The 20,099-nt window shown below is 48.6% G+C and overlaps 1 protein-coding gene across 2 annotated transcripts in view; it reads left to right on the top strand.

Annotated features, from left to right (window-relative positions):
* Positions 1-12,284, top strand: part of LOC145339760 (patatin-like phospholipase domain-containing protein 6) — a 77,942-nt gene extending 65,658 nt beyond the window's left edge. The window contains exons 22-24 of one of the 2 annotated variants that reach the window (XM_080184288.1): positions 186-273; positions 5,340-5,482; positions 11,277-12,284. In XM_080184288.1, coding sequence (XP_080040414.1) covers positions 186-273; positions 5,340-5,482; positions 11,277-11,357 — 312 coding nt within the window. In that variant the 3' untranslated portion in view covers positions 11,358-12,284. Of the gene's footprint in view, positions 1-185; positions 274-5,336; positions 5,483-11,276 lie in introns of both variants that reach the window. The other variant, XM_080184287.1, reaches the window with a different exon arrangement.
* The last annotated feature ends 7,815 nt before the right edge of the window (positions 12,285-20,099 follow it).

Here is a 20,099-nt window from a genome sequence, read left to right as displayed (position 1 = left end):
GCGCACATCTGTTTTTCTGTAACTGAGTCTCTGCTTGTGGGATTGTGGTCGGTGCAGACTCAATGGGCCGAATGGCCGCCTCCTGCACTGTAAGGATTGTGTGATATTGAGTTGTCACCCTGGGGCCTGTGCCCAGTGCCTGACGTGGCAGTAACACTGCTTCATTGTGACACCTTCTCTTGCAGGCCTTTATGTCCTCAAATGCTGCGTTCACTGACCTCGCTGAGATTGTGTCTCGGATTGAACCTCCAAAGAGCTACGTTGTAGCAGACGGTAAGATGCCTCCGCTTTCCGGAACCTTCCCAGAGTGTTTCCCCACTAATCTCCTCAAGATTCAACTTAGGATGAGTCAGGACAGGCAAGCTGACAAATAATGTTTGATTGAGGAGGACTCTCTGCTGTGGTTTTAAAGGACAATTCTGGCCCCATTGTGATTTGATTTGATTTGTTATTGTCACCTGTATTGGGATTCAGTGAAAAGTATTGTTTCTTGCGCACTATACAGACAAAGCATACTGTTCATAGAGTAAATGGGGAGAAGGAAAGGAGTGAGTGCAGACAGTGTTACAGTCATAGCCAGGGTGTAGAGAAAGATCAACTTAATGCAAGGTAGGTTGATTCAAAAGTCTGACAGCAGCAGGGAAGAAGCTGTTCTTGAGTCGGTTGGTACATGATCTCAGACATTTGTATTTTTAGAAGAAGGTGGAAGAGAGAATGTCAGGGGTGCCTGGGGTCCTTGATTTTTGCTGGCTGCTTTTCCGAGGCAGCAGGAAGTGTAGACAGAGTTAGTGGATGGGAGGCTGATTTGCGTGATGGATTAGGCTACGTTCACAACCTTTTGTAATTCTTTGTGGTCTTGGGCAGAGCAGGAACCACACCAAGCTGTGATACAATCAGAAAGAATGCTTTCTGTGGTGCATCTGTTAAGGGCCAGTTCGTAATATTTTGCCTTTTTTTAACTTCACACCAGGGCAGAGGAAGCGGTAGCTCTATAAACTCTATTTCCTGCTCTTCATAGACTCTGTTCAGCACTGTCAGCTGGCAGCTGAGGCTGGGGTGTTTTGTTTGACTCACTGTATTGTGGCTCTCAGTGCGCTGTCCCCTGGTTAAGGACGATCATTGTTAGGATATTGGGTAAGAGCCATGCCAAGCTGTGACACGTTTGGAAAGAATACTTTCTACAGTGCATCTGTAAAAACTTGAGAGTCGTAGTGGACATACTAATACGTCCACTTATTTTCAAATGGAAATAAATCCTGTCTCGAAGAATTCTCCCCAGTAATTTCCCTACCACTGACGTAAAGCTCACCTGGTAATTACCTGGTTATTCTTGCTACCCTTCTTAAACAAAGGAACAACATTGGCTATTCTCCAGTCCTCTGGGACCTCCCCTGCAGCTAGTGAGGATACAAAGATTTCTTTCAAGGCCCCAGCAATCTCCTCCCTTGCCTCTCAGTATTCTGGGGTATACCTCATCAGGTCCTGGGGACTTGTCCACCTTAATGTTTCTCAAGAACCCCAATACCACCTTTTTGATCTCAACGTGACTTAAACTAGCTACATATCCTTTCCCAGATTATCATCCACCAAGTCCTTCTCTTTGGTGAATACTGACGCGAAGTACTCATTTAATACCTCACCCATTTCCTCTGGCTCCATGCATAAGATCCCCTCCCTTGTCCTTGAGTGGACCAACCCTCCCTCTCTCTCTGGCTACCCTCTTGCTCTTTATGTATGAAAAGCCTTGGGATTTTCCTTAATCCTGCTGACTAATGACTTTTCATGACCCCTTTTAGCCACCCTTACTCATTGCTTAAGAGTCTTCCTACTTTCCTTGTATTCCACACTTGCTTTGTGTGTATGCAGCCTCCTAGCCTTGACAAATGCTTCCTCTTTCTTTTTGACTAGGCCCACAATATGTCTCGTTATCCAAGTTTCCCGAAACTTTCCATACTTATCCTTCATCCTTACAGGAATATGTCAGTCCTGAATCCCTATGAACTTACACTTGAAAGCCTCCCACATGCCAGATGTTGATTTGACCTCAAACATCTGCCCCCAAATCTACATTCTTCAGTTCCTACCTAATGTTGTTGTAATTAACCTTCCCCCAATTTAGCACCTTCACTTGAGGACTGTTCTTATCTTTATCCATCAGTACCTTAAAGCTTAAAAACAAATTATGTGGATGCTAGAATCCGAAACCAAAAGTGAATCTTTGACAAAGATCATCTGGAATCGAAACGTCAGCTGTTTTCTCTCCTTACAAATGCAGCCAGACCTACTGAGATTTTCCAGCATTTTCTCTTTTACTACCTTAAAGCTTACTGAATTGTGGTCACTGTTCCCGAACAGCTCCCCTACCGAAACATCAACCACCTGGCCAAGGCTCATTCCCCAATACCAGGTCCAGTAAGGCCCGTTCCCTAGTTGGACTATCTATATACTGTTTCAAAAGGCCCTCCTGGATGCTTCTTACAAACTCTGCCCCATCCACGCTCCTAGCACTGAGTCCCAGTCAGTGTAGGGGAAGCTAAAATCTCCTACCGCAACAACCCTGTTACTTTTTTACACCTTGCCAAAATCTGCCTACACATCTGTTCCACCATCCCCTGCTGGCTGTTGGGAGACCTACAGTAAACCCCCAACATTGTGAGCTCTACCCATATTGCCTCTCTGTATGAGCCCTCTGAGGTGTCATCCTGCTGTACAGCTGTAATATTCTCCTTAACCAGTCGTGCAACTCCCCCACCTCTTTTATGTCCCCCTCTATCCCACCTGAAACATCTATATCCTGGAATGTTAAGTTGCCAATCCTGTCCTTCCCTTAACCAAATCTCTGTAACAACATCATAGTTCCAAGTACTAATCCAAGCTCTAAGTTCATCTGCCTTATCTTCTCTTACAGTTCTTGCATTGAAATAAATGCAATTCAGTGCACCAGACCCTTTTAGCAATCACACCTGCCTACTTTCCTCTGAGTCTTACTGGCCCTATTGTCTACTTCCCCTTCAGTTAATTCACCTTTGCTTTGGTTCCCACCCCCTTGCCAAACTAGTTTAAATCTTCCCATGTGAAACTAGCAAACCTCCCAGCCAGAATATTTATACACTTTCAGTTTAGATACAACCTGTTGTTCTTGTCTCACCTGCCCCGAAAGAGATCCCGATGGTCCAGATATCTGAAACCCTCTCTCCTACACCAGCTGTTTAGCCACGTGTTAAGCTGTATTATCTTCCTATTCCTAGCCTCACTGGCATGCAACACGGAGTAATCCTGAGATTACAACCCTAGAGGTCCTGCTTTTTAATTTTCTACATAACTCCCTAAACTGCTGCTGTGCAGGACCTCATCAGTCTACCTGCCGCTGTAGTTAGTACCAATATGTACCATAACCTCTGGCTGTTCACCCCCTTCCCTTGCTTTCTGCCCATTCAGAGACATCCTGGCAGCAGGGAAGCAACATGCCATCCTGGAGTGTCTCGCGTCCACAGAAGCACCTGTCTGTACCCCTAACTATGGAGTCCCCAATAACATTTGCTCTTGCGCTCTTTGTCCCTCCAGGATAAGAGGCAAGGGATTTAAAGAGGACTTGAGGAAAGCTTTTCCACTCAGAGGGTGGTGGGAATCTGGGACTCGCTGCCTGAAAAGGTGATAGAGGCGAGAACCCTCACAACATTTAAGAAGCATTTAGATGAGCACTTGAGACTGTGTCCCCTGATTCCAGACCCACCACTCAGGAGAAACTATTTATCTGCATCTACCCTTTTGCATCCTGTAAGAACTTTTTAAGTTTCAATGAGATCAGCTTCTCATTCTTTGAAACACAGTAGAATATCAACCCTACGGATTAAATGCTGGGAAATGGGATTAGAATAGGTGCTTGTTGACTGTAGCAGACACGATGGGCTGAAGGGTCTCTTCCTATATTGTGAAGCTGTATGACTATCCCATTTCTGCTGTACCATCATACACACGCAAGTGTGAGTGAAGTGACTCATTAATCTACTAACTGCCCCGCGCATGAAATTGTGACAGTGCAAGTTTTTTATTTCTGACTTAGTAGGCAGTCTCGGTTTCAGTTCTGGTTAGAAGCAGTCCCTTACTGAGAGCACAGTACGAGGGCTAGTGGAAGGTGCTTGACATTTCGGGGGTGGGGAGGCGGTGGGGGCAAACTTTGTGACAAAACTCCGCAGTATGAAAAGATACTGCAGTGCAAGAGAGCTACAGGGTTGGTAGCAGAGTGGTTATTCCTATCCAGAAATGAGGAAGGCTGGGGAATTACCTGATATAGGCCTTCAAAATCCTAATATGTTTCTCCCCTGGGGATGTGGTGAAACCAAAACCATGGGCCAGAAATGTCATTAATAAATCGTGCAGGGAATCCTCGCCCAGACAGCGGTGGCCATGATATGGAGTTGCTGGCATTGGACTGGGGTGGGTACAGTAAGTAGTCTCTCAACACCAGGCTAACGTCTACAGGTTTATTTGGTAGCACGAGCTTACGGAGCGCTCCCAAAGCTTGTGCTACCAAATAAACATGTTGGACTTTAACCTGGTGTTGTGAGACTCCTTACAGAGAGTGGTGAGAATGTGCTTGAGGTAACTGGGATGGATGAATTTCAGGGAAAGTCAGATGAGAGGGAAATGAATAAAAGGAATGATATTGCTGAAAGAAAGAGACATGCTGTCAAAGTTTTTTTGTCTCACTCCCATCAGGACAAACACAAGACTGCCAAATTTCAAAGGGAGCAGCAAGGATAGATGAAGTTTATAGAGTGGGAGGAGGGTATGCATTGGGTGAATGGCTGGTTTTGAGGATACGGCTTCTATTTAACTTATCTTCTCAAATACTGGATGAACATAGAACGTTACAGCGCAGTACAGGCCCTTCGGCCCTCGCTGTTACGCCAACCTGTGAAACCAATCTAAAGCCCATCTAACCTACACTATTCCAATATCATCCATATGTTTATCCAATGACCATTTAAATGCCCTTACTGTTGGTGAGTCCACTACTGTTGCAGGCAGAGCATTTCACTCTGAGTAAAGAACCTACCTCTGACATCTATCCTCTATCTATCATCTCTCAATTTAAAGCTATGACCCCTCGTGTTAGCCATCACCATCCAAGGAAAAAGGTTCACACTGGCCACCCTATCTAATCCTCCGATCGGATGAAGGAGGTAACCAACTAGCTGTGTCCTGTGTGAGAACTAAATGAACAAGCAGCAGCACTGCCCTGTGAGAGAGAGGCCATCCTCACTGAGAGCAATGTGAAGGCCCAGGGAACTGGTCAGTGAAGTGTTTTGTGTTTTGTTTTAACCTCCGGTTAGCAGATGAATCCGATTACCTGACTGAGTACGAGGATGATGCGATGGATGCAATGAGGGACGAGGAACAAGATGAGACAGAGGAACTGGAGGACCAGGAGCATGCAGTGTCCAAGCAGTCAGCTGATTGGAGTCTGGACTTCCAAATGGTAAGGGAAAGGCAGAGTCACTGGCAGAATTTCCCAGATACAAATGTTGCACGTCAGTTGTGGGATGGGTGCACTGCACATGAAATTCATGTACCTTCACATCCAGTGCAGGGAAACGGAAGGAGACGGTTCAGTCTTTCGAGCATGTTCCAGCATTCAATTCGAGCTGACCTGTATCTCATCGGTACCTCAACCATTGTGCATGGTGGCACGTTGGTTAGCACTGCTGCCTCATGGCGCTGGGGACCCCGGGTTCGGTTCCCAGCTCAGGTCACTGTCTGTGTGGAGTTTGCACATTCTTCCCGTGTCTGCGTGGGTTTCCTCCAGGTGCTCTGCTTTCCTCCCGCAGACTAAAGATGCGCTGGTTTGGTGGATTGGCCATGCTAAATTGCCCCTTAGTGTCAGGAGGATTGGCAGCATAAGTACTGGGGATATGGGGATAGGGCCTGAGTGGGATTACTGCCTGTGCTGGCTCGATGGGCTGAATGGCTGCCTTCTGCACTATTGCGATTCTATAAAAGAATCATGTGGTTAATCGGCTAATTAACTGACCTCAAGTGGGATGTTATTGCCGATCCCTAATTGCCCTTGATAAAGGGGGTGATGAGCTGCCTCCTTGAACCGCGGTGGTCCAGGGGTACCCATGGCGCTTTGATCCTGTTTGGCCCTCTCAGAGGACAGTGAGGGGGCAGCCACATTGCTGCAGTGACCTGTAGGCCAGACAGGGTAAGGATGGCAGATTTCCTTCCTCTCCCTGACAGGCATTTGCGAGCCGCATGGGTCCTTCCTGAGAGGAATAGATAGGGTGGATTCTCAGAGGCTATTTCCCCGGGTTGAAATGGTCGCTACGAGAGGACACAGATTTAAGGTGCGGGGAGGCAAGTACAGAAGTGATGTTAGGGGTAAGTTTTTCACTGAGGGTGGTGAGTGAATGGAATCGGCTGCCGTCAGTGGTGGTGGAGGCGAATTCGCTGGGGTCTTTTAAAAGACTTCTGGATGAGTATATGGGATTTAGTGGGAATGGGGTTTATAGATAGGTCAATGGATTGGTAGGTGTTGATGTGATCGGCGTAACTTGTGGGCCGAAGGGCCTGTTTGTGCTGTAGTGTTGTTCTATGTTCTATGTAACCCAACCCTTCCATGGTGGTTTATATTCCAGCTTTATTAATTGGTTGAATTTAACTTCCCCGTGGGGGGGGTTTGAAAGTGACTCAGGGAATGAATCCCGGCTTCTGGATTGCAAGTCCAGTAACATGCCCGTCATTAGGCCTCCGCGCCTCACTGCACTGCAGTAGGTCCCAGTGTCTCTCTGCTCCTGCTCACTCATAACCACCCCCTTCCCCACCCCACCCTCCCAGTGACTGGGTTCACTGAGGTCCATGACCAGACACATAGGGTATAGAGTTTTAAAAAAACAGACCCCAAAAGTCAGAGCAATGGTGAAATAGGGGACAGATCCAAGGTGGGAAAGCAGAGTAGGAACCACCAGTGAGAAAGTCTGGTTCAAAAGGACAAGATTTCCAACACCAGCAGTGTGTTTACTGGAGGTAAGATTCTTAGAATCCCTACAGTACAGGAGGAGGCCATTCGTCCCATTGAGTTTGTACTGACCACAATCCCACCCAGGCTCTATTCCCATAACTCTCATTTACCCTGTTAACCTCTCCCCCACCTCCGACACTAAGGGGCAATTTAGCATGGCCAATCCACCTAACCCGCACATTTGGACTGCTGGAGGAAACTCACGCAGACACGGGGAGACCGTGCAGACTCCAGACAGTGACCCAAGCCAGGAATCGAACCCAGGTCCCTGGCACTGTGAGGCAGCAGTGCTAACCCACTCTGCACCGTGTGCCCCCCCACCCCCATTCATCTATCTGAGTGCACTCTGGGTGAAGAACAACATGCTGTGGGTAAAGTGCAAGTCTTGTCATTGATCTGATCTTGTCGAGCTGATGTTAGATGTGATATCTAACCATGATTACATTTGCAATAAGCAGATTGAGATGACTGCTCCGTTCACAGTTTAAGTCAGTGTTTCCGCCTCCTGTTATGCAGATAAGCACTGAGTTTTGTGGCATTACTGCAAAATGCTGTTTTTTCCAAATTGAGCTTGCAAGCAAGTAGGTCAGTTCCTTCAGCGTTGCCATCTGCAGATTAATCAGTGAAGTTCCTCAGAAGATGAGCTTCCTACGCAAGGCGAAAGGGTTAAGCCCTCTCTTTATACTGGGTAGCCATGTATTAGAACTCAAATGTTGCCATCTGGCCTGAGCTGAATAAGGAGCTGTAATGTTAGGTGACTCGTATAGAATCATACAGTGCAGTAAAGACCCTTCGGCCCATCGAGCCTGCGCTGACAGCAACTATGACTGAGAAGTTCTGGTGATTCAGTAAAACACAGTACTCAAATGTGTCAGCCAAGTACCCAGGTCTATGACCACGATTCAGTGGTGTGTATTGGTTGTAGAAGACTTTGGGATATTCAGAAGTGGTGATCAGCATGCAAAACCTTCTCACTTTGTTCTCCTCCCAGTGAAAAATCTCTCATATCTTGCGCTCTCTTTATTCATGGGACATGGGCGTCGCTGGCTGGCCAGCATTTATTGCCCACCCCTAAGTTGCCCGAGGGCAGTTGAGAGTCAACCACATTGCTGTGGCTCTGGAGTCAATGTAAGCCAGACCAGGTAAGGACGGCAGATTTCCTTCCCTAAAGGACATGAGTGACCCAGATGGGTTTTTCCGACAATGGTTTCACGGTCATCAGCAGATTCTTAATTCTAGATTTTTTTTTTAAACTGAGATCAAATTCCACCATCTACCTGTGGCAGGATTCAAACCCAGGTCCCAAGAGCATTAACTGAGTTTCTGGAATAATAGTCTGGCGATAATACCAGTGAATCATCCCAGTGAATCAGCACATTTACCCCACTCCCGCTGTACCCTTTGTATAATGGCAGCCGTGAGCTGTAAGTGTACAACACTGGCTTAACTAAAACCAGGCATCCTCGCATCTCCCCGCATCTTCTTTTAATCTCCCCGCATCTTCTTTTAATCTCCCCGCATCTTCTTTTAATCTTTACCTCAATTTGCGAGTAAATTTAATAAATCTTTACTAGGAGATTAGATTTATCCCTGGGAAATGCAAAGCTGAGAGTGGGAGGATTGTGTCACTGGTCTACTTTGATCTTTTGTCAGTGTGTGTCAGGTCAATATCAGGCAGCCTGAACAAAGAACAATACAGCAGGGAAACAGGCCCTTTGGCCCAACGAGCCCGCACTGCCATTTTAACATTGAGTGCCCTCCTCTACCCATGACCTTTGTCTACGCCTATTGGGGAAGATTGAGGGGAGACTAATTTAGGGATGATTTGTTACACCAATCAGCCTAAGAGCACATTTTTGGGGTGTGGAAGGAAACCGGAGCACCCGGAGAAAACCCACGCAATCACGGGGAGAATGTGCAAACTCCTGCATTGAAACAACGGTGGTACAGTGGTTAGCACTGCTGCCCCACAGCACCAGGAACCCGAGTTCGATTTTGGACTTGTGTCACTGTCTGTGTGGAGTCTGTATGTTCTCTCGTGTCTGCATGGGTTTCCTTCCACTGTCCAAAGATGTGCGGGTTAGGTGGATTGACCGTGCCAAATTGTCCCTTGGTGTCAGGGGGACTAACTAGGGCAAATAGGTGGGGTCAAGGGGATAGGGCCTGGGTGGGATTGTGGTCAGTACAGACTCCTTGGGCCAAATGGCCTGCTTCTGACTGGAGATCCTATTATTATTCTATAATTAACAACCAGTGAAGCCTCAAAGGTGTCTGAAAGGATTTTCCCAGGAGCAGGGAGTAGGATGGGATGTGGGGTTGAGAGTGGTTGGTTTTATGATGTTGGGAAGGCTGAGTTTGTGTTCTCCCTGAACCACTGGTGTGAAGATCCAGAATACATCCAGCACATCGATCCTTGCCTGTGGAATAGTATGGGAAAGGGGATGGGGGAGTTGTTGGGGAGAGGGCTGGTGGGAGGGGTGCTGGGGAAAGGTACATGGTTAAACTTGTAATTCTTTGAAATGCTTCCTCTGTTTGGATCTTGCTCCATAATCCCACCTATCCCCGCACCAGCCCAGAACTGGCCAGTCCAACTGCAGACACCCCAGTCATCTCCTCCTCCACCTTCCCTCCTTTGACCTTCCCAGCTAAACATTCTTGCATCCAATCCAGTGTGTTAATGTTGGATAATGCCTGATTAATTGGGTGGCACGGTAGCACAGTGGTTAGCACTGCTGCTTCACAGCTCCAGGGACCCGGGTTCGATTCCCAGTTTGGGTCACTTTCTGTGTCGAGTTTGCACATTCTCCCCGTGTCTGCGTGGGTTTCCTCCCACACTCCAAAGATGTGCAGGTTGGATGGATTGGCCATGATAAAATTACCCTTAGTGCCCTGAGATGGATAGGTTAGAGGGATTAACGGGTAAAGTGTAAGGCTATGGGAGTAGGGCCTGGGTGGGATTGTGGTTGTCGCAGACTCAATGGGCCGAATGGCCTCTTTCTGCACTGTAGGGTTTCTATGATTTCTGTGATTTTACACTCCTTTGATTTGATTTATTGTCACTTGTGTTAACATACAGTGAAGTGTTTTTTGCGTGCTGTACAGACAAAGCATACTGTTCATATAGATGATCTGGAGGAGGGGGCTGAGTGTAGGGTGACGAAATTTGCTGATGACATGAAGCTGAGTGGAAAAGCAAATTGCGTGAAGGTTGTGGAAAGTCTGTGGAGAGACCTGGAAAGGCTGAGCAAGTGGGCGAGGACCTGGCAGATGGAGTATAATGTTAGCAAGTGTGAGGTTATCCACTTTGGCAGGAATAATAGTAGGAGGGATTACTATTTAAAGGGTGAAAAGCTGCAGCATGCTACGGTGCAGAGGGACCTGGGGGTCCTTGTGCACGAGTCGCAAAAACCCAGTCTGCAGGTGATCAGGAAGGCGAATGGGATGCTGGCCTTTATAGCGAGGGGGATAGAATATAAAAGTAGGGAGGTCTTGCTGCAACTGTACAGGGCACTGGTGAGGCCGCAGCTGGAGTACCATGTGCAGTTTTGGTCGCCGCACTTGCGAAAGGATATATTGGCCTTGGAGGGAGTGCAGAGGAGGTTCACTAGGCTGATACTGGAGATGAGGGGGTTGGACTATGAAGAGAGACTAAATAGACTGGGTCTGTACTCGTTGGAGTTTAGAAGGATGAAGGGGGATCTTATAGAGACGTATAAGATAATGAAGGGGATGGATAGGGTAGAAGTAGAGAGATTCTTCCCGCTTAGAAAGGACAGCAGGACTAGAGGGCACAGCCTCAAGATAAGTGGGTCGGGGGTGGGGGCTCAGTTTCGATCGGAGTTGAGGAGGAACTTCTTCACTCAAAGGGTGGTGAATCTCTGGAATTCTCTGCCTGTTGAAGTGGTGGAGGCTGCCTCGCTAAATATATTTAAGTCACGGGTAGATAGGTTTCTGACAGACAAGGGAATTAAGGGTTATGGGGAGAGGGCGGGAAAGTGGAACTGATCCACTTCAGATTAGCCATGATCTTATTGAATGGCGGGGCAGGCTCGAAGGGCTAGATGGCCGACTCCTGCTCCTATTTCTTATGTTCTTATAGAGAAGGAAGCACGAGAGTGCAGAATATAGAACGAGTATAAAAGAGAGAGTTAGAAGGTTTGCTGGGCACAGTTTGCAAGAAGCCACCTCGCTCCGGCGTCATCAGTTAATTCCTGGTTAACCGTTATTATTTCCTTCTCTCCTTCCTTCACAGAGTGAAGAGAACAACTTGAGGAATCGCAAACCTGCCGATAGCTCCCAGGAAGCTCAGGCCGCTTCTCCTGCCTCGCACTGATGCTTAAAGTCTACGTATTCAGCCTGGCCAGCACTGCACTAACCCCACCCAGCCAAACAAAGGGAATTACAAAGTTATCCTGTTGAATAACGAAACATCTCTTGCACCAGCCTCTGGGATTGAGTTTTGCTGCTTGTGTTGTTGCTACTTCTGCACCAGAGACTTTGCCGCTCCCCGGTTGGCAGCAGCGGGTATGATCAAGTTGCCAACGTGTGGGGGGGAGGGTGCAGCTGCTGTTGATCGTGTGTGCAGCCAGTGGAGTTTTTCTTTCAGCTCTGGATGAATTAAGCCACTGAGTCCAGGTTCCTGCCCCTCCCCGCGCTCCCAGAGGAACTCTGGCTGCTTGCTCCCGGTGCTTGTTTTTATATTTGGGGGTTGACGGTGCACTGGGATTGAGAGCAGATAGATATGTCTGAAGCCCCTGCCCCGGTGTCTCTCCGCTCTGGCCCAGAGCTCGCTGCGCCAGTCACACTGTTCCACCGGACTGTGTGTCTGCTCTCTCAATCCAGATTAGCAACCGATCACTGGTCAGTGAATCCCACACCCTCCCAGTGTGAATTTTACTGTTAACACTTCCAGTTAGTGTTCTTAAAGATGAGACAGAGAGACATAATGTTGCTCAACGTCAGTGAATCAGATTGCGTGGCTGAATTTATTAGAAGAACGTGATTCTGATATTCCCCACACAGTGTAAACAACACTCAGAAAAATATCATTCCACACCCATCCGGCATCTTGCTGTGCTTTTATCCCCCTATGTTCCCACTTTCTCATCCCTTAATCCTCTCCCAATCCCCCCCCTCTGCCCCCTCGTCGTTCCTTCCCTTTCCTCCTCCTCCCTAACCCTTTACTCAAACCCATAACTCTCTCCCCTCCCTCCTGTTCTGCAGTTCCTCCTCCCCTTACCTCTCCCCCTCTCTCTCTCCCTTTCCCCCCCACCCCCCTTTTTCCCCCCCACCCCCCTTTTTCCCCCCCCACCCCTGGTGAGTTCCCAGGTTTCCCCTGCACCCCCCAATTGCTGTCAGTTTATGAAGCTATCTGCAGGCTCTGAGGGTGTGTCCCCCCCCTTGGGTGTGGACCCTCGGCCTGTCCCCGCAGGCCACTTTCCTCGTGCTCACAGCTACATGTTAAACACAAGCACTGGGACGCCTATCAGACACTCCTAACTCTTGGACAGCGAGTAGCACAGCTAAATAAATGAGAAAGATCTATGGCACAAACATTGGAAGCAAATAGTTTACAAAAGCAATGCGAGGCTGCGGGAAGCCCCACTGACAGATGGAACTGATTTCAGTGTGGCCAATCGCTAAATACTGGGGTTTGGGTACTCTGAATCCTGAGCTCCACAATGCAATGAGACTGTAATGGTCCAGTAACGAGGTCCCTTTCCTTTTCTGGCACTGTTTAATGAGATTGAAATGTTTAATTTTTATAGTAACTTATTGCTCTTTAGCTCTTTAATCACCTACACTGCCATTAATCCGACTTGAAACAGTTACTTTACTCCCTCGACTGTTTTAAGGTGCTGCTTGATTTAGTTTGAGGAGCGGGTGATGATGTGTTTTTCTGACATGAGGTTATTTTTTAAACTGAATTTTATTTGGTGATGCAGAATCCCTGGTGCAGGATTCACGTGGTCGCAATCTGGATGCTGCCCTCTGAGGCGTGACTCACCCTTCCCCACAGCTCACTGGTGACCTTTTCCCATCTTGCTGACAGATACGCTGATATTCCCAGCTCTGGCCCCTCAACTCAGACAGAATGGCAGTTCCACTCACTGCTGTCCAGTTGCAGACCAACCTGAACTGACCTGGGCAGCAGGTAGGGGAGGGGAAGCGGGGTGGGGGGGAGAACATCCAAAATGAATTGCGGGTAAATTGGAGAGCGTGAACTGGCAACTTGCAGTCTAATTCTGAATCAGAGGAGACAGTAAAACCACAGCTCTGAGGCCCAGCGTAGATGCTACATTTCTTCCTGTTTCAGATCTGGGACAAACAAGGGGTGTTTATACTCTCTCAAACGTGAGTCGAGCTTGACTTGGGAGGGCCTCAGAGTGATAGCGGGGTTAAAAAAGGTACAGTGGCCTATTCCTTCACAGTGAGGAGTAATCAGGTGAGGGGGAAAGGGGGGTCAGGAGTGAGCAAGGGAGAGAGTGGGGATGGGAGTGGGCGGGGGGTGAAGGGGAGACAGGAGTGAGCGGGGGGGGGGGGGGGGGGGGGGTGGGGGAGGGGGGATGGGAGTGAGCGGGGGGGTACAAGAGTGAGCGAGGGGGAACAGGAGTGGCGGGAAGGGAGCAGGAGACAGGAGTCATAGGAGGTAGGTGTTCAGGAATGGGGAAGAGCAGGAATGTTAATGAGCCAGCGTGGAAATGAGGGGAGAGGTTTCAGCAGCAGCATTGGGACAGAGCCGGAGAATGAAGGGTAAACAGTCAGCTCCCCCTCCCCACTGTGTCCCGGTCCCCCCTCCCCCACTCTGCCCCGACGTGCCCCCCCCACCCCTTTCCCATGTTGTCAGACTTTAGCCTTCCTTTCTGACTGTCAGCCCAGGATAAGTGTGACCTGTCTGGGAGCACGGTCTGGGCAGGGGCTTGTGGTGGCGACTTGTCCCAAGGACCAGCGGCAGTACCGAGATAGAAAGCTGTATCGTGACCACGTGTTCCCAGTGAGCACCTGGCTGGACCTTCCTGCCACTCAGTCCTTTGGTGTGTATCTCACTGCCTCACACAAGCACATCCACAGAATTGCTGTGTTTCTGTTCACTCCGGTGACCATCCCCTGCCATTCACCACTCGGTCCAGCTCTTGCTAAATTCCACTGATTGGAATCATTGCCAAGTTGATCGAAGATTTTGCCAGAGTTTCGGTGTGGACAAACCGGGACTATTGGGACCAGGGATATAATTTATGGCCAGTCATATCCAATCAGTACACCAGTGTTTGAACGTCCCACAGTTTCAGTGCAACACACAGGCTCCGCTAACACGATCCTGTTAGATTATTCTTCATGCTTTTGTGTTAAAGTGAAACCAGTGCAGATTCTTAAACCAAATAAAAAAACCCCTCAGCTCCCAATGTTGGGGCTCTCGTTTCTGCCCCCCCAGGTTCATAGATATTCCATCCTAATGATCTGCACTGCCACAGAGAAGGGGTAAGACCCAGTGAGGCAATTGCCATTTGGAGTTGGGAGGGGGTGTGGAATGTGTTGGTTTGTGATGCCCCTGGGTGCTGCCCCCTTTTTACTGGGTAGTTAGTGCAGGTTGCTGGCTGACCCAGTCCCAGGCTGCTGGCTTGTTGGGCAGTGAATAAGGATATGGACAGTGGGGCACAGATATAACAAATTAAATGGGCGTTCTCAGCAACATTCCTCAGACATTTCCAAAACCAGTGGACCCTCGAGTTTGTTGCACATCCAACACTAGTAAACTAACAATGCAATTCCCCGTTGAATTTTGCTATTTGCACAGGTCAAATCATGGATGTTAATTAATTCTCTGCATTTTTGTAGAAGTTTCATTTGCAATGACTAACATAAAAGTTAGTCAGCGATTACAACAAATCGCCGGCTGACAGGAGATATCACAATATCATTTTGTGATGGTGTGAATATTTAAAGGAAGTACTTGTATTAAATACTACGAATCTATTGCAAGCCCATTCTGTCCTATGTTGTGTGTGTGCGTGCGTGCGTATGTGTGGGCCAGCCTGTACCGGCGCCTGCCGTTTTTCTGATTGCCCTTAACCCTAACCCAATTTCAGTCATCTCACTGTCCTTTCCACAGTGCCGATCTCATTGTCAAGATTGTTGCCCAGTTGCTGGTGGGTAGCACATGGCAGGGTGTTGAACATTCACCCACAAAGCCCCGTAAACACTGAGACTGTTCTCCTTGGAGAGATAGGCGGCTAAGAGGAGATTTGATAGAGATGCTCAAAATCATGAGGGGGCTGGACCATGTAGATCGGGAGACATTGTTCCCGCTGGGAAAGGATCAAGAACGAGAGCGCAGAGATTGAAAATGATTTGCAAAAAAAAAAGCAAATGTGACGAGAGAAGAAACTCCTTCAAGCCAGCGAGCGGTTGTGGTGTGGAAGGCAGTGCCTGAAGGTGAAGTGGAGACAGGTTTGATCAGAAGGGAATTAGATGATGATTTGAATAGAAACATTGTTCAGGGAAAAATCATCGAGCAGAGTCAATACAGACACGATGGGCCAAATGGCCTCCTCCGGTTCTGTAACAGGCCAGTCAAATGGTTGATGAAGTAAACTCGTTGATCAGTGAAACCTCTGCCATGTGTAGTTGCCATTACTGCCACAAAGCCAGCCCTTCCCCTGCTGGAGGAGGGAGCGATCTGTTTGTGGTGAGGCAACCTTTAAAGCCCCTCCCTCATTCTTTTTTGATTTGATTTGATTTATTATTGTCTTGCGTGCTACACAGACAAAGCATACAGTTCATAGAGAAGGAAAGGAAAATGTAGTGTTACAGTCATAGCTAGAAAGATCAACTTAATGCAAGGTAGGTCCATTTAAAAGTCTGACAGCAGCAGGGAAGAAGCTGTTCTTGTGTCAGTTGGTACGTGACCTCAGACTTCTGTATTTTTCCCGACAGAAGAAGGTGGAAGAATGTTCGGGGTGTGTGGGGTCCTTAATTACGCTGGCTGCTTTGTCTAGGCAGCGGGAAGCGTAGACAAGTCAATGGATGGGAGGCTGGTTTGCGTGATGGATTGGGCTATATTCATGATCTTTTGTAGTTCCTTGTGGGTTTGGGCAGAGCAGGAGACGTACCAAGCTGTGATACAAACAGAAAGAATGCTTTCTATCTGTAAAAGTTGTAGCTGACGTGCCAAATTTCCTTTGTCTTCTGAGAAAGTAGAGGTGTTGGTGGGGCTTTCTTAACTTTCTGGTGTTGGCATAAAGGGACCAGGACAGGTTGTTGGTGATCTGGACACCTAAAAACTTGAAGTTCTCAACCCTTTCTACTTCCTCCCCGTTGGTACAGACAGGTATGTTCTCCTTTATGCTCCCTGAAGTCGATGACAATCTCCTTTGTTTTGTTGACATTGAGGGAGAGGTTATTGTTGTTGCACCAGTTCACCAGATTCTCTAGCTCATTCCTGTACTCTTGTCTCACACTGGTGTCGTCAGCAAACTTGAAAATCGAACTAGAGGGGAATTACACACACACAGTTAAGGTGTATATGGAGTATAGTGAGGGGGCTGAGAACACAGCCTTGTGGGGAAGTAGTGTTGAGGATGATCGTGGAAGAGGGCTGTTGCCTTCCCAGGCATTCCCAACCAATAGGAGACCACAGCTCCAGCTATCCAGTCTGGGTGGGTTACCCACACCTGAAAGGAGGGCAGAGATATAAAAGCACTGACCACAGCACCGTATCAGAGTGCCCAGCCCGTGAATCACCCACTGCCTCTCAAGGGGAGAAACAGCTAGGACATTTTCCCCACGGGACAGAGGAGGTAACTCGGTGTCGCCTCCTCCCAGAGCGCTAGAGCTCTGTCATGGAGTCAGTAACGGTACCCACTGCATCCCAATGACATCATAGAATGTACAGTGCAGAAGAAGGCCATTTGGCCCATTGAGCCTGTACTGGCAAAGACCCACCCAGTTCCCTAGCCCCAAAAACCCCACCTATTTACCACAGCTAGTACCCCTGATACTAAGGGGCAATGGACAATCAGCCCAACCTCCATATCTTTGGTGGTAGGAAACTGGAACATCTGGAGGAAACCCATGCAGACACAGGGAGAATGTGCAAACTCCACACAGCCGGTGACCCAAGCCAGGAATTGAACCTGGGTTCCTGGTGCTGTGAGGTGGCAGTGCTAACCACCGTGCCACCCAAGGAGAAAGATCCAGTCTACAGTTGCTCAATTCAGCACCTGCCCCATCATTTGGAATAAGAACATTTAATTAGATCAGGCATGTGAGTGTATTTTGCTGCAGACTAATGGAATGTAGCAACTTGGCAAATTGCACAGGTATTCGTGAGTTGGTTGGGGTGGGATTTTAACCTTGGTTCCCCAGATCTTGTTCTGGGTCACGAATCCAGTGCCAGTGCCAATGCCAATACCACTGTCCCCGCAGTGATGATTTAATGAGTAAGAAGTGTATTGAGCAAGGTCTCCTGCGCCCAAGGCGGTTGGGTTGTGTCCAAGTGCTTTCTCCGCAAGGAGTGGCTGTGATAATGTCGCATTGAGTGGAACGTTGGGTAAATAATTGCAACAGGGCAGGGCTACTTCACAGCTCTCGTTAGCACCGCTGCCTCATGGTGGTTCGATTCCCGGCTTGGGTCACTGCCTGTGCAGAGTTGGCACGTTCTGCCCCTCCAAGCCCGTGCTGACTATGCTGCCTGCCTAAACTAAAACCGTCTGCACTTACAAGAGTCCGTATTCTTCCACTCCCATCCTATTCATGTATTCGCCTAGTTGCCTCTTATAGCCACTACCGTACCTGCTCTCACCCCCCCCTCCCCGGGCAACGCGTTACAGACATTCACCGCCCTCTGTGTTTAAAAAAAAATCTTGCCTTGCACATCTCCTCTAAACTGTTCCCCAGGCACCTTAAACCCACGTCCCCTTGTACTTTTCTGCCCTAGGAAAATGCAAAAATAAAACCGGACGCTCCAGATTCCTCCCACAGTCCGAAAGATGTGCTGGTTAGGGTGGATTGGCCGTGCTAAATTCCCCCACGGTGTAGAGGTGCCAGAATGTGGTGACTAGGGGATTTTCACTAACTTCGTTGCGGTGTTAATATCACTCTACTCGTGACACAAATGATAAAACTTTAGAACTTTATTCACTTCGAGGGAGATTACAATTTGAAGTAAAGCTTAGTAAGTGCACTTGCGGAATGTGTTTTGGAGAGAGGTAGCAGGAGTAGCATTTAACATAGAATCATAGAACCCTACAGTGTAGAAAGAAGCCCTTCGGCCCATCGCGTCTGCACCGAACACAATCCCACTCAGGCCCAATTTCCCATCGCCCTACATATTTTACCCACTAGTCCCTCTCACCTATGGGGTTTGGGTTCCAGAAAGAGTTCACAGCATTGAATGAGACACTTTTTTAATAAAAGCTGCATCCTGATTTCCAGTTGGCAGAGGGGGTAAAAGGAAATGCAGGTTGTATCAGCGCTGGGCTGTCTGATAAAGGATTTTATTCCTCCTGCCGTTCCGGTTTCCTCTGCCTGCGTCCTGTCGATCACTGGGACCCAGGGCGGATCTGGCGTCCCGGCAGCTGCCGCAGTTTCAGCCAGAGCCCCTTCTCGGTGTGGAGGATCAGCTCGGGCTTCCGCCTCACCTCCTGCCCCGGGTCCACCGACAGCTCATAGCGGTGGAGAGTTAACACCACGGCCACCTTCATCTCCTTCATGGCAAAGTTCTGCCCAATGCAGTTCCTGAACAGGGAATGGGGGAAGAGTTAGTGACCATTCCAATCAAATATAACTGACCTTTCCCGTTCTCATATACGCTCCACAACTGTAACTCAATAACGAGGCAGACTGAGGCAAAATTGAGGGCAGGATGCATGGACGAGTGAAGAACAGCAAGCAGGCTGGTGCTTGTTCTATTATGGGCCTCGTGGGCTGGGCCAGCATTTATTGCCCATCCCTTATTGCCCCTTGAACTGAGGGAACCGCATTGCTGTGGCTCTGGAGTCACATGTAGGACAGACCGGGGTAGGGAAGGCAGATTCCCTTCCCAAAAGGGACATTAGTGAGCCAGTTAGGTTTTCACAACAACTGATAATACAGTAGCACAGAGGTTAGCACTGCTGCGTCACAGCTCCAGGGACCTGGGTTCCCAGCTTGGGTCACTGTCTGTGTGGAGTCTGCACATTCTCCCTGTGTCTGCATGGGTTTTCCTCCCACAGTCAGAAAGATGTTTAAAGTTAGTTTATCAGTCACAAGTAAGGCTTACATTAACACTGCAATGAAGGCAGTGAAATTCCCCTAGATGTATTCCCTTGTCTATCAGAAACCCACGACTTAAATATATTTAGTGAGGCAGCCTCCACCACTTCAACAGGCAGAGAATTCCAGAGATTCACCACCCTTTGAGTGAAGAAGTTCCTCCTCAACTCCGTTCTAAACTGCGCCCCCCCCCCCCCTGTTATCTTGAGGCTGTGCCCCCTAGTCCTACTGTCCTTTCTGAGCGGGAAGAGTCTCTCCACCTCTACCCTATCCATTCCCTTCATTATCTTATACGTCTCTATAAGATCCCCCCTCATCCTTCTAAACTCCAACAAGTACAGACCCAGTCTATTTAGTCTCTCTTCATAGTCCAACCCCCTCATCTCCGGTATCAGCCTAGTGAACCTATCATTGTGGGTACACCCACAGTGCTGTTAAGGAGGGAATTTCCAGGATTTTTGACCCAGCGACAGTGAAGAAACAGCCGCTATATTTCCAAGTCAGGATGGTGAGTGCCTCAGAGGGGGAACTTCCAGCTGCTGGTGTTCCCATGTATCGGCTGCTCTTGGCCTTGTGCTGAACCGTTATCTTAAATCCATGACTAGGGAGGGGGGGGACGGCAGGGGGAAGGGAGAGGGGTGCAGGTGGAATCCTAGACTTGGCGATTTGTGAGGAAATGCTTCTCAACACGGACAGCAGCCTTCCCAAGGGGCAGTTAGGGATGGAAGTAAACACCGGCCTAGCCAGCCACACACAAGAACAACACAGCCCGGGAAACAGGCCCCTCGGCCCAACCAGCCCGCGCTGCCATTTTAACACCGAG

The sequence above is a fragment of the Carcharhinus amblyrhynchos genome, unplaced genomic scaffold (genome assembly GCF_965287045.1).
Source record: "Carcharhinus amblyrhynchos unplaced genomic scaffold, sCarAmb.v2.hapA scaffold_660, whole genome shotgun sequence".
NCBI classification, from domain to species: domain Eukaryota; kingdom Metazoa; phylum Chordata; class Chondrichthyes; order Carcharhiniformes; family Carcharhinidae; genus Carcharhinus; species Carcharhinus amblyrhynchos.
Note: the sequence above shows the minus strand (reverse complement) of the source record. Positions and strands in the feature narration are given on the sequence as shown.